Genomic DNA, 17,338 nt, shown 5'->3' on the forward strand with positions numbered 1-17,338 from the left:
CCCACTCGTCAATCTTTCGAGCACGAAGTACTGATAAAACGTTGTATAGGACAGAGCAGTGGTCTGCTGAGTTGGTAAGGTCTGAGACACTTTGGTTATAAGCTGTGGATTATGGCGCCAGAACGTAACGTGACGCTCTGAATTATGCCCATATGCGGAATAGCTCGCGTACTGCACCTATCTATCTACCACGCACAGTTAGTGATCTATCAACCTGGAGGTGTGGTAGATAGACGAAATGTACATGTAGATAACCCTTTCCTTCAATGAGTGAGTTAATATTTGCACAGAGCCCTTCACGTATCATGCAAGCTGCCATCTGCTAGAGGGACCAATTGCAATACTCGCTATTCCTAGGGGACGATATTGACGTACTCAATGGCCGAGTCTGACTTTCTTGTATCCTCCTATCGGGATGTCAACCCGATGACGGAGTGTTGGTTGAATATATTCTGCGCACGGATAGTGCTACTACATGTACAGCCCCATCCGTACGATCAGGTGAACGCTGCCACCGAGCGCTCATGTTACATTATCGCTAGTTAAAGAAGGAGGGGAGAGGGGAGGCAAGGCGTCATCTGACAATTTGGTTGGGAAGAGTTCCGAATTGCGTACTGAGATTGGCATGAACGCTCCAGGGATGCGCATCTATGCGGGGGGCCCCTGACCCTGATTGGCATCTCGCCCCTGAAGCTGCGTGACTTTCATGTAGAGCGAACGGATAGAGTGAATAATGACTTCGGCGCGAGAGATACGTGTTTTGCATATAAATACTGAAAAGATGCCGCTTTGAAGACCGCTGCTTCCTCGTTTGTAGATGTTTCTCCTCACTTTCTTCGTGGTTCCGATAGACAAAACATTTGTCGCCCCAGTACTTACAATGGCGCAAAAACTCGCAATTACCATCACCCTCATGATGTCTGTCGTCTCCGCGGCGGCGATACCCGAAGAGCCGGTGAGCGCTTTCATTGTTGGCGGAGAACTAGCCAGGCCCGGCGAATTCCCTTATATCGTCAGTTTATCGAATGGGAAGTCGCAATTTTGCGGAGGCGCGTTGTTGAACGCCAACACCGTCCTCACGGCGGCCCATTGCTCCCAGGACGAGAAGGCCTCAGCTGTCCGAGTTCGTGCGGGATCCCTTGTAAGCTCCTCTTTCCTTCTTTGCTGCTATGGAAGTGACGAGCATGGCGCTCTCGTGGCTGCTCTCGGCTCCTTCAGACGTTAGCTTTAGGTGCTTCAACTAAGGAACTTGTAGACCTGGGCCTCCGGCGGCACATCAGTAGGCGTTTCTTCCATTTTCATTCACCCCAACTATGATTCGAACACTACCGACAACGACGTCGCCCTCTGGAACCTGTCGACTCCGATTCAGGCAAGCTCAACCATTGGCTATGCCAAGTTGCCAGAGCCAGAGTCAGACCCCACGCCTGATTCAATCGCGACAATTGCGGGCTGGTACGTGCTACTCCGCGATCAGAACTTATCGTCAACGTTACTAACCAAATATTTTGTAAATCAGGGGAGATTTGGCTTCGGGCGACGACTCGCCCCCGCCAGCAGAATTGAGAAAGGTTTCCGTCCCTGTTGTCTCGCGCGAGACTTGTCGAGCAGACTTGGAGCATTATGGGGACGTCGTCACCGATAATATGTTTTGTGCGGGACTGAAGGAGGGTGGTAAAGACTCATGCCAAGGAGACAGTGGCGGCCCTATCGTTGATCAGGCTACTGGAGCTTTGATCGGACTCGTGTCGTGGGGCGAAGGATGTGCTCGAGCATCTTCTCCCGGCGTATATGTCAGGCTGGGCAACTTTGTTCGGTTCATTGCCGACCACATGTAAGATCCCAAACTTTGGAGATCCTCATCGTTTGATGGGCCAATGGAGATATGACCACACGCGAACGGTGGTTAGGATTGGAACGGCGGAAATGAATTTCCAGCGTCGGTTTTGGTTGGTCGCTGGAGAAGCTGTCGGCCGTTGCATGTTGTCGTCTTGATTAACAAGGTGCGTCGCAAGGCTTGCAAGCAAATACATCGGATCTCAAATCTATTCAAATTAAATCAAACCGTAATCGGTGAGCCGCTGCGCAGGTAGCTGTCGGCCGACTGTTGGTCAGTCGTCGACTCGGAGACGCCTCAGTTAGATGTCAACAAGGCCTCGAAGATGTGGACCGCATTTGAGATTCTGGGTTGGTTAGAAGAATCGTTGATGCGCCAATTCCTGTGAACAGTCTGCTGCGTTGCGACTGTAGCCTTTCTGTTCTATAGTAACTCTTACTACGACAGAAATGCAGCAGGCACTACAGGTGCCCCTCAGTGCCGGCCACCGGGCAGGGTTCAGTGTCTTTTCACTCCGTTATTCCGGAGTATTTCAAAGAGCATATGAAGATATAGACTAGGAAATAGGTCTTCCATGGTTCAACTACTAAGTTACTACCTTCTCCTCCCTAGTCTCCGCCTCGTCCCGCATAGCAGCATCATCGTTACCCCTAAGGCCAATTTTATACCATGGCAACTGGAATAGTCGATCCATGCTCTCCAGCGTGCGGCCAGCCGTCTCAGGAATAGTAAAGACCACCCAGATCCCACCCGCAACCGTGACAGCGGCAAACGTCCAGAACGTGCCGCTCGGATTGATGCCTCCTTCACCCAACGGCAACAGCATGTTTGGAACAGCGCGTCCGTTGCCATATTGGTTGGCAAAATGCGCAACCATGATCAGCGACGTGCATGCCGCCCGGATCCGGAGCGGGAACAGCTCGGCCGTCAAAAGGTACTGCATGCTGCTCCACCCGAGCGCCCAGCCGAACCCGCTGAAGAAAATCATGACGATGGCCGCCAGACTGGCGCCGCGTTTTGACGCAGGTACTTCAAAGTGCTTGTCCACACCTAGCTGCGGGGTGCTGGACAGGAAAGCGGCCACGTAAATCATGCTGATGGCCTGGAGAGTGATGCCAGCGAGTAGGGACCGCTTTCGCCCAACAACATCGACAAGAAATAACAAACATATCAAGGCGGCTATAAACTTAACGATTCCGTAGACTGCTGAAATGAGAAGCGATTCCTCCTGGCCGCGGACGCCAACAACGTTAAAGAGGTCCACGGCATAAAGAGTTATAGAGCCCGCGCCAGACCACTGAGAGAGGATTTGACCCATCACGCCGATATAAAGCCGATACAAGTTGCTCGGGACAAGGAAGATCTCTTTAGCGAGCCCAATTGCGCCTTGTCCCTTGGTCGTTTCGGATTCCGCCAACCAATGGGATTGGACGGCAGACATCTCCTCAAGTACATAAGGATCATCTGGTGGCAGGTTGCGAAAGCGTGCCATGGCTTTGACCGCAAGCCCAGGCTTTCCTTGTTTGACGTAGAATCGAGGCGTCTCGGTTTGGAAGAAGGACATGAGTAAGATGACGCCTGCAAATATGAAATTGAGGCTGTTTGGTATTTGCTGAAGAGGATACTTAGCGGTTGTAAACAGCGGAGGCTCTGTGATGTTGAGGCTTACCCATTGAGCGTTGGTGCCATTTAGGTGTAGACGCGCGCCGTAGTTGGCAAAGTAGGCAATGACCAAGATCAGGTACCCAAGGGCCGTAGAGGAGCAGGTACAGAGACCTCGAATGGGCGCCGGTGCAACTTCTGCGATGTAGATTGGTCCCACCACAGGAATCTGTCCCATGCCTGCTCAAACCCGCCAAATCAGCAAACAGTTGAGACGAATCACATGGTTGACTTGGGTTTTCGCACCGAGTCCAACGATGAATCTTCCGGCATAGACTGCGCCCAAGTGACCTTGATTCGCCATGAAAATGGTAATTCCAATCAGCCAAACTAAGCACACCTCACGCACCGTCCAGAGACGGCCGATTCTATCGCAGGCAAAGTAAGCGCTATAATGCAGCCGTTAGTCCAGACCCCAGAGTCCAATGCTACAAAACCGTTCCTAAGATTAGCGGCGCTATGACTAACATGATAGAGCCAGGAACACAGCCAATCAATGTCATGGCAGAAACGTTGCCTTTGATGTTTGCTTGCTCGGCTTTCGAGTAGTTGCCGAGGTGCAAAAGTTCTTGAAACCCCTTGGAGTTGAAGACGCCGGTAATGAGACCTTCGTCCAAACCGCGAGCCGCACCGAGGAGGCCGAAGTTGACAACTGCAAACCATAGTCTCCAGTTGAAGACCTGCGGTGGTAGGCCTGTATTGCCAAGCTTGAAAACGTTCAGGGGCTTCTTCACCGCGGGAGCCATAATTTGGGCGCTAGCGAGTAAAGCTTGGAGTGACACTTTGATAGAACCGGTCACCAAAAGGGGTCCCTATGAAAGCGATGCTGTGCATCTAAAATGACGGTGGATTCATTACGTCGTTGAGATCTCGCCAGTCTTTATATGTAGTAAGATCCTTATTGACATCTCGCATTGATCGCAAGCTGTGACCCAAATCCAGCCCCTGTCAGATCGCTTGGCCTCCGCATTCATGAAATGCGGGGGACGATTGCCGAGGCCTTGGTCCCCATTGCTGGAGGTAACCTCCCAATCATAACTCACCAACTATGGCCCACCACGGGCCCATCAGGAACTACTGATATCGGATAAGCGTTCTCGCATTTGCGATATCGCACATGGAAGCGATGTCGCAAGACCGCATGCCGCCGGCTTCGCGAGAACGGGATTCGTCGCTTCCGCAGCAACCCGCTGCCCGATAGCGAAGCGCAGATCACACGCAGCTGTCTAAAAATGAAGATGATCTCGCCTTGGCCGTTTTTTTCTTAATACAGCAAGTTGCCCCAGGATTTTATAACTCACTGATCGTTTCAAACCACTGTTTGCATCGAACAATCGCTTATAACGACGACTACCCTGTGGAGAAACGTCACGATGTCGCCTTCTGCTACAACTCACTGTGATTCCGGTGAAAGTGCAAGCCCAAGTCTCCCCCAAAATGCCATATGTCAAGTCGTCACCCCCGTCGGCATGATGGGTTACGGCTTTAATGAGGAGCACACTGAGGCAGCCTTGATCCATCTCTGTCATTCTCAGACTCCAACGGCACTCATCCTAGATTCCGGTTCGACAGACTCTGGGCCATCGAAACTAGCACTCGGAACGACCACCTGTCCCAGATCCGCCTACAAGCGAGACTTCCGCAAATTGCTCCGTCTTGCCATCCGTTACAAGGTGCCTATCCTCGTCTCGTCGGCTGGTGGTGACGGCACCGACGATCATGTCGATATGTTTGTAGACATCATCAGGGAGATTGCAGACGAAGAGGAGAACAGGTAAGTGCATACGAATCCCTCCTAGCCCACAACCGAGTTGGTGTTGATCTGTGCACAGGCATTGGAAAGTCAAGACAATCGCCATATACTGTCAGCTTGATAAGGCATTGGTACTCAGCAGACTGGAGAGCGGCAAAATCAGGGGCTGTGGCCGCTCAGTCCCAGACCTGACCCCTGAGGTTCTCGAGCATACACCAAGAATAGTCCCACAGATAGGGCCCGAGCCGTTCATGGACGCCATGTGCGCGAACCCGGACTTCAACGTGCTCGTCAGCGGCAGGGCATACGACCCTGCACCCTACATCGCGTTCGCGGCGTATCACGCACTGGAACAGAAGGGCGAGCTTACCGACCTGGGCGCCGACCAGTTGGGCTCTCTTGTACACATGGGGAAGATCCTCGAATGTGGCGGCCTGTGTGCGACACCAAAAGGCATGGGTGCATACGGAATCATCAATCAAGACTTCACAGTTGACATTAGGCCGCTGACGCCCGGGGCAGTTTGCACCTCTTTGAGTGTGGCTGCGCACACTTTGTATGAGAAGACCAGGCCCGATTTACTGCCTGGGCCCGGCGGTGACCTTGATTTGGCGATGGCTACATTCACAGAACTGAGTGACGGAGTTGGCACGAGAGTCTACGGTGCCAAGTTCTCGTTGTCCCGAGAAGATTTGGCCACGCCCTACACGGTCAAGCTCGAAGGCGCCAGGTCGACTGGTTTCCGTACGCTCATGATGGGCCACTTTAGCGACCCTATCCTCATCCCACAAATCCACGCGTATCTCGAGGCAGGCAAGGCTCTTGCTGGTCAGCAACACCAACATGTCACTGAAAAGTGGGATATATGGATTCACATGTACGGCTTTCACGAATCGCGTCCGGACGTGGTACCAGACAAGGTCTTCGTGGTCAGTGAAACCTTGGCTGAGTCACAGGCCGTAGCCACAAGCATAGCCTCTTCTTTAAGGGTCTACTTTGCGCATGGGTCATATCCCGGCCAGAAAGCCACATCAGGGACCTTTGGCATGGGCATCGGTGGCAGGTTCGAGATTGAGGTCGGAGAGTGCACCGAGTTCTCCGTCTACCACCTCCTTGAGCTCGAGAAAGGCGAAGAGCGTGCAAGTGGAGAGAATGAAACGGATTCCAACTCACTGTTCCGGTGGAAGCATTTTGACATTGGCCACGGAATGATGCAAGACTTTAAGTCTCCAAGTTCCCCGCGAGCCCCTATTCCCACTGGACTACCGCCCGCGCAAATCAAGACCACGGCCAAATTTGCAACCACAGGCTCGGCGATTCCAAGTTCGCCTCGAACTCTACTCGACATCGCCAAGGTTATTCGGTCCAAGAATGCGGGTCCATTCGAGGTGACACTGGATGTCATGTTTGACAATCGTGCCGTGTACGACCTTGTCAAGAAATCCGACATCTTGAACACGCAAACAGTAGCTAATCTCTACGGTATCGCAGCTGATGATATATCGTGGGCCGGGTTCTTTGATGTCGCAATGGCATTCAAGGCGACTTTACCGCGACTGCGAAATGGGAAGCCAGCGGCCTCTGGAGGATTCATGGAAGATGATGTTCATGGGAGTCAGAAGTACATCAAGCTCATTGGAATTCCGCTCCCGGCTGAGCTCATTGAGGACTTGGAGGCTCTGAAAAGAGCCGAGCACGCTTGCGCGTGATAGATTTCTGAAATAGGTATCTTATTGTCAAGCCCAGAGACTACAACCCAGAAAACCAGTCAAACATTCCATCCATATTGTAGTTCTCAAAAAAGTCGTCATCAAAAATCTCGTCAGGCACTCCTCGCAGGGATATTTCTTCCAAAGCAGCAGCAGTTGTGTAATCGCGAGGTCTCGAATCCCGAACGCTCTTGCTGAAGCGGTGTTTCGCTTTCCACGCGTTCTCGAAAGCGAAGTTGGCGGCCATGCGGGCCTGGACTGGTGTGTGCAGAGCGGGGTTGCCACTCTCCCCGTCCCTGCTCCGGCTCAGGAATGACACGATCTTACACGCCCTGGAGAAGCTGTCGGACTCGAACTCGGACCTGTCGTTGAGGAATCTCCAGCCTCGACCGATGGCGCTACGAATCACACCTTGGTCCTCGTGGCCATAGATGCCCACAATCATTATCAGAAGGTGTACGGCGCCCATAGCCCCAAAACTAACCATGGCTGTTTTCCCTTTCTCCGCTAGTCGGTCGACCACAACATCTATGATACTGACTGCTGTCTTGACGGCTCGAGACATGTACGATACTGCTGCAGGGTCGGCCGTGGATGGAAGTGAGCCGGTGCGGTGCGAAGGGCTGGCTTCTTGAATGAAATTGAATGAAAGCAGTTGCAGTTGGACCCGAAGTAGGGCCATTTCCACCAGAATGTTTTGTTCACCATCCCCGCTAATCGTGGTACGCAGATCGTTAAGTTGTTGATCAAACGCCCGGATAGTAGACTCTGGGCTTGGCAAAAGACCGGAGACGGTTGTCTCATGGTCACCAAGAACATGGCAGATATGATAGCCATGTGTCGCAATTTCTAGATGCTGTCTCAACACCAAAGGCAGTTGTAGCTTGGTCGAGGAACTTTGCGGAAATGTCGGCGGTACCACGGTGGCTGGAATCCCAAGCTGGCTGCTCAGCCTATAATTACATATGAGCATGGTGGTTCCCCAACGGCACGTTGTGTCAGCACGGCTGCTCACATTTGGTTGACAATGAAACACGCAACCCAAGCCCGTTGGTATGTCAGTATGCCTTCCTCATCCAGCGTGGTATTGTACACGAAATTCGAGTGCTTATGTGGCCGATGCAAGCCATACAAGAGTGCCAAGTGCACGGCCTGTCCGCAGTACAGCCAGCTTGGGTCCTCTCGATGGGAGCAAAAGCTGTACGGCCACCAGCATAGGAGTATCAGAGCTTGCACGGTTTGCAGCGGATAGTCTAGCACTCCATAGACCTGGGTCGCCATGTCGCGAATGTGTGGCTCCAGGAGCGCCCGGATCGTTGAGTAGTCGCTGAGCTCTGCGGAGCCAACGGCTATCACAGTCCACAAAAGAAACTCGCTCTGGTCGCATGTTTCCATAAAGACGGCGTGATCTGACAAGATTGGAAAATTCGGGTGACAGGTTTCGAAGTAACTGTGTTTTAATGCTTCAGCAACCTCAAACTAATCATTGAGAACAGCAGTCGCAGGCATAACTTACCAAGACACAATCTTGGCGACGGCCTCAGCAGTCAGTGTCACGTCCCCAATCTGCAGCGCGTTCAAAGCCATAGACGTGGGAGTAATAGGCTCATGCGTCGATTTAGAAGGTTGAATTTCGACGACCTCGCAAGTGCCAGCATCAGAATGACTCTGTTCTGTACGGCGCAACACTTTCTTTGAGGGCGCATCCATGGAGTCCTTGATCTGCTTCAGTTCCTCTTCCAGATCACGCATCTTTCTATGGCAGACATCAATATCAGATCTCAACAGCGAGCAATTCCTTTGGGTCTTTAGTTTGGCACACTCACTTCCTCTTTGCCGTCCTGTGAAATGCTGGGTCAATGTAACACGCAAGCCTCTGCTTCACACATCGAGAGCATGACCCGGGAGCAGCATCCCTGGCATTGCATTTGACCTTTCTCGAATGTCTCTCGTCAGTTTGCGTTTGTACAAGAAAAAAGAACCAGCGTTCCAGACTTGACGGCATCACTGAGCAGACCTTCATTTGACGGCAGTGGACGCATGTCGCTATTTTCGGCGGCATGGCGGCTGCTGAGCATGTCGCATGTTCGCCTCAACTCGGAGGGAGACGTTGATCATCGAGTGAGTAGACCCTTAATGCCCCATTAGCCATAAGACCGACCTAACCTTTGGCCGGGTTTTCACGCTTTATGTACCTTAGCAACGCTCGGAGAAGCGGGGTTGGGGAAAGGAAGTTAAATGTTAACCCCACGCCCCGCACCGAGTCATGTCGATAGTTACCGCCACTTGCGGGTTTCTCATCGAATCGTAGAGCCTCTGGGACGCCTCCACCCCATCCGCGACCGCGGCAGAAGGAAGACCGTGGCGCGCACGGTACCTCGAACTCACCTTTGCGGCCGGTCATTATTCCCAGTATGAGGACTTTGTCAGGCAAGCGGCGCGCGACGTTGGCTTCCCCGAATCGGCTCCGGAGACCCTGCTTCGCAACTGGGCGAATCTAAGTCCGTGGCCCGAGGCTGCGGCGACGCTAAGGCTGTTTAGGAAGAAGGGCTATGAGCTTGGCGTGGTCACCAATTGCTCGAAGCACATGTGCCACTTGGCGGCCTCGAACGTCGCGGAACAGGTTGATGCAGACGCAGGACAGGTCTTCAAGGCTGTTGTTACAGCTGAGGAGAGCGGCTTCTACAAGCCCGTTGGACAAGCGTAGCAGGCCATCCTAACAGCGCTGGATGTCAACGCTTCCGAGGTGCTATTTGTTGCTGGAAGCCCTGGAGACGTGGGGGGTGCCGCGGCTGTTGGCATGAAAGTTGTCTGGCATAATAGGGCCGGGCTACAGAAGAAGGGGAGCGCAATTCCGCTAAAAGAATCAGGTTTGCTTAGTGACGCCTTGAGCAACTTCATATAAAGGCGTCATAGCGACCTATCCTGGAGCTCAACCTTACTCATGTTGTTGCAAGGGGTGCTTTTCCGGGTTATAAGAGCCTTGATTTTCTATCTATTGTTAGGACCTATGCCCCCTATATATATATATTTAAGGTCCGTCTATAGGGGCTATATAACGCCTAGCCGGGCTAGCTATAGGGGATATATAACCCTTAGATAGGGGTTATAACGATATTAATGACCCCTATATATAGCTATATTAGGCTACCTCTATAGGTACTATAACTACGGGCCGTATAATATACCCCCCTATATTAATAGCTACGGTTAAGATAAAGCTATCGTTAGGCCCGGCTATAGGCTTTAATTAGTCTAATATAATATAACCTAAGTAATTAGAAAAGGTGCATTTTTACTATACTATATATAATATATACTATATATACTATAAGCTCTTAAGGATTAGTTTTTTAGCTTATTCTTTAGTATTTAAGTTAGGCTCTTATTATAATAGCTCTTAAATATTAATAAGCCCTAGCTACTTAATAAATTAAGTAAATTTCTAGTTAAGTAAGGGCTTTATTAAGCTATCTATTAGTATATATACCGTTAGGGTATATTCGACCTTAAATTATCCCTTTTAATAGGCCTACTAGGCCTAGTAGCTATAGATATTAATATACTTAAGGGTAGTCTTAATCTATAGGTATTATAAAGTTATAAGCTAGATAGTCTATAAGTTATTATATTTAATAATAGTAGGCTTATCTAACTATAGCTATAGCTGCCTTAGTAGCTATATAATAGAAATAGCTTCCTTTACTATATATATAAAGGTAAGTAATTCTGCCTCTATTAATAACGTTATAACTATACCTTATTTTCTAGCTTTCTAGCTAATAGGGCCCCTAAATAGGTATATAATATACCCTTAAGTTAACCGCTAGGTCTCTAGATTATCTATAAAGGCTATATCTAATACTATTTTAAAGTCCCTATAGCTAGCTTAAGAGCTCTTAGCTATAGGCTTAGCTATCTTAAAGTCCTTAATATTAAAGTAAAAGCTTTTAATCGCTAGCCTAGCTATTAGGCTAGGGCTATAGTTACCTAGCTAGATAGCTAAGAAGCGTATTATATAAAGATATCGAATAATATCGCTTATAATAGCTTAGTATTATAGTAATAAGTTAAGTAGGAATTCGGCTAGCTTAAATATAGCTATAGCTATATCTACCTATATAATAACCGTTATATAATTAATTTTACCGATCTTATATTAATATAGTAAGATCTCTACTTTTATAGCTTAACCCTTATTTAACTATAACGTTATATTAAGTATTAGATTTCCTTTAAAGGGCGCTTAGTCTAGCTTAATTAAGCCGAATTAGGTAGCTAACTATTTAATATAGGCTACTTAATATAGCTATAGATATCTTTAAAGTTAGTCTCTTAAAACCCTAATATTAAGGAATTAGCGAAGGGGCCTTAGATCCTTTATTTAATAATAGGTTTTAAGTCTATCGATTAAGGTCTCTATTTATTACTTATATTATTAGTAATATAAGAAGATAATATTATTAACGAAGAAAAAGACTATAGCCTAGCTATTATTAAAGATATAGGGGTCTTCTAAGTATATCTTAAGACCTAGCTCTTTAAGGGTCTTTAAGAGGTCTTACTACTATAATAAGGGAGATCTATAGAGCCTATATAGGGCTCTCTTAAGCTATAGGGTCTATTTAGGCCTATTAAATCTATCGGGATAGCGTATATAGACTTCCTTATCTAATAGGCTATTTATAAAGGCGTTAATAATATTTAGCTATTAGGTCTTAAGATCGAATTAAGCTATAATAGTAGCTAAGATCTAAAAGCTATAGCTAGCTAAGGTTACTATATAGGTCTCCTTATATAATAGTAGTTATATATCCCCTTAGGTATATAGCCTAGCTTTTAGCTTAGTAAAATAACTATATTTATTATACTTATATTTAAAGACTTAAGTTAGGGGTAGGGCCTATAGCTAACTAGCTATCTTTAGGGTCGGCTCGAAGGTACCTATTTAGGTTAATTTACCGAATTTAATGCCTATAGCTTCCTTAAAGCCTTACTTAAATTAATACCTTAAGACCTCTTAATAGGTCCTAGGCTTAGATAATAATAACTATCTATATAGATATATTTTCTATGCTTAGGTAAAGCTATTATTAAATATAGTAAATATAGCTAAGCTACTATAGCTAGCTAGGCGTTAAGACCGTTAGAGCTATAAGTTAATAGCTAGTACCTTAAGGGTCTATATAGCTATTAGCGTTAGATAGGCGTCTTAAAAGTCGTTTATAGTCTCTAACCCTTTTAAGAGGTCTATTAACTTTAGCCCTAAGCCTTATATATTAATTACTATAATAGATAGGGTATCGTCTTCGTCCTTAAAGTAGCCTACCCCTATATAAAGCTCGTTATTATCTAAGATATAGTCTAGTAGCTATAAGTATACTATTAGCTCTTACTATTATTGCTTTATACCTTAAAGCTCCTTTAGATTAAAGAACTACCTTTTATTAAAGGTTATATCCTTAACCTATCTAACTTCGTCTCTTTAAGGGATCTAGACGTAGAAGATATTAGTTAAATCGTAGCTAATAAAATAGCCTATTTCGGTATATACTATAACTTTAAGCTCTCTTTTTTATATACTTTCGAGAGCTTTATTCGTTAAGGGATAGGCCCTATATCTATATGCCTTTAAGTAGGCTAGGTCTAGCTATATAGAGATATAGCTTAAGTCTTTATTATATACTTATAGCTAGTTATAAAGTAGTTAAAAAGGCATTTTCTAGCCCTTTAACTACTAGGGTAACCTATTATATAAGTATATAGTTACTTTTTAAGTCTTTAGCTATAGCTCTTTAAGTAGATTAGCCCTAAGCTATATAGCCCTAGCTTTAGACTTAATTACCCCCCTAAAACGTTCGGTAAGGCTATTTTAAGCTAAGGTCTATAAGGCTATAGCTTTATCTTTAATTTAAGTTATTTAAAGCTATTATTAATAGCTTATTATAAAAGCTCTATTATTATCCCTATATATCTAGGCTAAGGAGAGCCTAAATTAGTATTAGATTTAGGTCTCTAGCCCCTATAGGTATTATAGCGTTATTACTTTAGTTTAGTCTTTTAATTCGAAGTTATAAACTAGACCTATATATTAGTCTTTAATTAATAATATAGCTTACTTACCGTTATATATTATAGGCATAAAGAAGAAGTTAATATATACTCTTTAAAACGGTCTCTTTATAACTATCTATAGGGCCTAGCGGGCTAGGATCTTATATGCCTTAGCTAGTCTATAGGGCTTATATATATTATATATAGTGCCTTTAACTTTAGAGCCTATTATATAGTCTTTTAGCTACCTTAGGGTAGCGGCGTTAATATAACCTATCTATTAATGCTATAGCTATACCTCTACCGCTTATAGTAGCCTAGGCTTAATAAAAGAGGTTATAAAATAAGCTTTTTTATCGTCTTTATCGCTTAAGTCTAGTATCTCTATTACCCCTTTTTCTTCTATCTTACTTATAGCTATTATAGCTATTATAGGCCGTTAGTCCCTATATAGGCTAGCCGAGATATTATTAAATTTAATAACTAGCTACCTATATAGCCGTTTAGTTTAGAATATAAGTATATTATCTTTAGTTATATCTTTAGTCTAGGGGTTTTAATTATACCCTTTTTAAAGTAAGTAGCTTAAAGAGGTTATATTTATATAGAAGCTAGGGATAAAAGCTACCCTTTATAATAGGAAAACCCCTCCTTAATCTAGCCGGATTTTAATCGATCTATAGCTTATAATTTTAGCTATACTATCGCTAGCGTAAGTACTTTTATAGGTCTTATAGGGCTTAAAGACTAGGAATCTAGCCCTATTATTATAAATATATATATCTAACCTAGAATTAAGGATTTAAGAATCCCTTAATAGGTAAGGCCTTAAAGTAGCTATTAAGAAGGTGCCTAATATAGGCTCGGGCCCTTATTCTATTAGGTTACTTATAAAAGCTACTCCTTTAACCTCTTATTATAGCTTATTGCTTTCTTCGGTCCGTTATAGTCCTTTAGTAAAGGTTATATTAGCTTACGCTAAGTTATGCGTAATTATATTATATATACGCTACTTAGATAGTTACTTTTTAACCTTATTAGCTATAGCCTCTTATAGGCTTTAGTTACCTTATCTTAATAACTTAATTAAATAGGGGTATATTGCCTATATATACTTATTTCTATAGAGATAAGGCTTTTAGTCTAGATTAACTATAATACTATTTAATCTATTACTTAGCTATTAAGTAGATTACTTAGCTAGCTATTATTATAGCTATTAGTCTTAATTTACTATATTGCCTTAAAAGGTTATAAATATACCTTTAAGAAGGTTCTTTTTGCCTTATTATATTTACTTAAAAAGCTCTACTATTTTAAAGCTATCTAGGATCTCCCTTTACTAATTAAGGCTACTAGATTAACTTATATCTATTATTCGATTAATCTAATAGTCCGAAAATATAGAGTTAACTACGCTAATAGACTATATAATATATTACGTTAATCTTAAGCTAGTTATATTAGGTAAATTAAGGGCTTAGGTTTCTATTAAGACCTTATATTAATTAGTTACCTATTAGCTAGCTTTAGTCCGTTCTATTACTTTTAAGGTCTTATAGAATCTCTTAAGGACCTCTTACTTATATACTTAATCTATAGGCTTAACCTAGGCTTATAATAGCTCGAGCTACTTACTAACGTTATAATAGCTAACGATAGTTATGCTATAAGAGCCTATAGTCTTAATAATATAGGCCTATATCTAAGCTAGGCCCTTACTTTATTAAGTATAGACTTATTACTTAAACTTATATATATTATATAATATCCTTAGATTCGTAGCTTCTTTAATAGTTATATTAGGGCTTATTAAAGGGGGCCTAATAAGCTTATATATACTTAGCCTACCCTTTATATTAGGGTCTATATAGTCTTATAGGTCTTAAGTAGTAATATATTTATAGATATTATTAATCTACTATCTTTAGTTATTAGGGCCCTTAAGGGTTACCTAAGAAGTCTTAAGCTATTCCGGACTTTCTATAGCGTTATACTTATAGTAGAAGGTTATAAGAGGAATAGGGGATATTATAGTGCCGTTAGTAGCTACTACTTTAATTTCCTATCTTTTTAGGGTCTTTAAGGCTATTTTAAGCTAATATATAGCTTATAGGGATATTAGATATATAAGGGGATTAAAAAATAGGTTAAAAAGCGGCTCCTTATAGCTCTCTATAGACCGGGCTTATAACTATTATAAGGGGTGCTTTTCTGGGTTATAAGAGCCTTAATTTTCTATCTATTATTAGGACCTATGCCCCCTATATATATATATTTAAGGTCCGTCTATAGGGGCTATATGACGCCTAGCCGGGCTAGCTATAGGGGATGTATGACCCTTGGATAGGGGTTGTGACGATATCAATGACCCCTATATGCAGCTACATTGGGCTGCCTCCATAGGTGCTGCAGCCACGGGCCGTGCAACACATGTTCCCCGGGATGGGAGGCCTTTCGCGGACATAGTGCATGTCTCAGCCTGCAGTCACTTCTTCAGCAATGCCCTTTCCTCTTTCTTCGCTCCGTAGCGACAAGATCGAAGCCATCAAGTGCAAAGAAAATAGCATTCTATTATACAAGAGCAATATTGAAGCCACAAGTGTTACATCCTCGTGAAGCCAACGCAACCATTTCCCTCAGATGTAGCAAGTCCGCGTACGTCTCCCGGCCCTCTCGTCGCAACCCGAGTCACCCTAATCTTCCGGCCGGGTATTATAGCAAGGATACAGCTTCTTCGGACTCAAGGGAGTTGGAGCACCAAGCTTGAGCGTGCCAACGTCACCAGATTGTTTCTCCTCTTGGCTGTCGTGGTCATGGCGAACCTGACTCTCGACCGCCGTGCTGCCGTCTCCAATCCAGCCCGGCAGGTCATCAAGCGCCACAACATCTTCCGGTTCCCTTACCACGTGCAGTGGGAAATATTCGTGTTTTGAAGCACCAATTCGGAGCATGGCTAGAGCATCTAGCTGACGAGTCCATCGTGGTGTCCTGACGCTGTACGCCGCCATCGCCAAGAGGCTGACCAAGTAGCAGCCAAGGAGAACTGATATGACAGCTAAAGCCTCAGGGCTCAGAAAGGGGGCTTGCCCAAACCCTCCAGTGTCAGTATGTACCTCCCATTTGTTCGCGGCATCGCCCGTGGTCAAAATTGCGTCGTTGGCCAGAAAGGCTGCTATGTTGATGGCGTTTTCCAAAGGTGCGACGGTGAGAGCAGGGTTATTCGAGGCTCGTGAGAATAGCGTTGTAAAAAGAGTGTCAACAAATTCGTCCAACGAGGTGCCATTTATCACTGGATATGGACACAGCTGATCAAAGGCATCGTCATGTCCTGTGTGCAAGCGAACCAGGCCAATCATTTGTGGTGCCCAATCACATATCCTACTGATGTCATTGGGATCGACTTCCACCCCTGAATTAGAGGGTTCCGTAAAGTTCCCCTTTTGAAATAGTGCCAATGCAGCCGTCAGTAGCGGGCCCTTGGTCATGTTTTGTGATTGTGTATTCATGCCCGTTGGGCGAGCAGTTGGGACTTTGCGCTGCTGTCCTTCTGCATCATTTCCCTGGGGGAAACAGTCCTTGGAGCACTTATCGTAGGGATCGTCATTTATGTCAAGCAGCTGAAGTCGTTCATTGTTCATATAGTTGGGGAGCTCGAAGTACTCCAGGATGGTTTCCAGTACAACTCGGGAGATCTGTACCTCTTCGGAGGAATTGGCTTTACTGTCGTGATATCTTACTGCTATGACAACATCCTCGCGAAAGGCTTGCCGTTTCCGGTCCAGCTTCCATGGAGATGATGTGTTGTTTCTAGGCATGCAAACCTCGACTTTGAGTTGGACTTTAGCGGTAGAGAAATCGGACGAGAAATGCTGTATCGGTTCCCGCCGGAAACAGGTTTCCAAATCGTCTTTGTGCGCCTCTTGTATAGCCACAACAGACCTAACTCGGGGCGCGAATTGCTTGATAAGACCAGTGCGAAGCTCGGGTGACAAACCGGACCAGAAAGGAAGACTGAGTTTGCTCATTGCCTTAAGGGTATTGGGGCCAAGGGGCGCGCGGCAATCCAGTCCCATGTTGTCGCAGTCTGGAATAAAAGACCATAGGCTTGGGTGAACGCCCGTGATGTTACGTGCGGCAAGCTTGTCCCGAGTAAGCACGATAGAGTCTGTTTTCTCAATCGCTGCTGGCCCGAAGCGGAAAGCAGTATCAACAGTGCCATTACTGGCATTAAAATAGCCAGGAACCCGTACCCGGCCGTAGGACTTCGTAACTGCCTGCAAGGGGGTCACAAGTGCACCTGCGCGCCAGCAACTTAGTATG

General features: G+C 45.5%; 6 protein-coding genes across 6 annotated transcripts; 3 read left to right on the forward strand and 3 right to left on the reverse strand.

Annotated features, from left to right (window-relative positions):
- Positions 1-818: 818 nt before the first annotated feature.
- On the forward strand, positions 819-2,067 carry JDV02_010374 (Trypsin). Its single transcript, XM_047992109.1, has 3 exons — positions 819-1,141; positions 1,256-1,455; positions 1,520-2,067. Exons 1-3 carry the CDS (start codon positions 881-883, stop codon positions 1,836-1,838), a joined length of 780 nt encoding a protein of 259 aa, XP_047848122.1. The 5' UTR covers positions 819-880; the 3' UTR covers positions 1,839-2,067.
- A 356-nt stretch (positions 2,068-2,423) lies between these two features.
- Positions 2,424-4,245, reverse strand: JDV02_010375 (uncharacterized protein; the record flags this gene model as incomplete). Its single annotated transcript, XM_047992110.1, has 3 exons — positions 2,424-3,679; positions 3,746-3,888; positions 3,968-4,245. 3 exons carry the CDS (start codon positions 4,243-4,245, stop codon positions 2,424-2,426), a joined length of 1,677 nt encoding a protein of 558 aa, XP_047848123.1.
- A 723-nt stretch (positions 4,246-4,968) lies between these two features.
- On the forward strand, positions 4,969-6,961 carry JDV02_010376 (uncharacterized protein; the record flags this gene model as incomplete). Its single annotated transcript, XM_047992111.1, has 2 exons — positions 4,969-5,273; positions 5,332-6,961. 2 exons carry the CDS (start codon positions 4,969-4,971, stop codon positions 6,959-6,961), a joined length of 1,935 nt encoding a protein of 644 aa, XP_047848124.1.
- Positions 6,962-6,981: 20 nt separating this feature from the next.
- On the reverse strand, positions 6,982-9,122 carry JDV02_010377 (uncharacterized protein). The gene is made up of 5 exons (XM_047992112.1): positions 8,979-9,122; positions 8,788-8,894; positions 8,478-8,717; positions 7,977-8,411; positions 6,982-7,914 (listed from the first exon to the last, which is right to left on the reverse strand). Exons 1-5 carry the CDS (start codon positions 9,021-9,023, stop codon positions 7,002-7,004), a joined length of 1,740 nt encoding a protein of 579 aa, XP_047848125.1. The 5' UTR covers positions 9,024-9,122; the 3' UTR covers positions 6,982-7,001.
- Positions 9,038-9,668, forward strand: JDV02_010378 (uncharacterized protein; the record flags this gene model as incomplete). Its single annotated transcript, XM_047992113.1, has 2 exons — positions 9,038-9,082; positions 9,273-9,668. 2 exons carry the CDS (start codon positions 9,038-9,040, stop codon positions 9,666-9,668), a joined length of 441 nt encoding a protein of 146 aa, XP_047848126.1.
- Positions 9,669-15,711: 6,043 nt separating this feature from the next.
- On the reverse strand, positions 15,712-15,984 carry JDV02_010379 (uncharacterized protein; the record flags this gene model as incomplete). The annotated part of the gene is made up of 1 exon (XM_047992114.1): positions 15,712-15,984. A coding segment is annotated over one exon (273 nt), but the record flags the coding sequence as incomplete, so codon positions are not given.
- Between the last annotated feature and the right edge of the window lie 1,354 nt (positions 15,985-17,338).

Source organism: Purpureocillium takamizusanense, chromosome 12 (genome assembly GCF_022605165.1).
Source record: "Purpureocillium takamizusanense chromosome 12, complete sequence".
Lineage (NCBI taxonomy): Eukaryota > Fungi > Ascomycota > Sordariomycetes > Hypocreales > Ophiocordycipitaceae > Purpureocillium > Purpureocillium takamizusanense.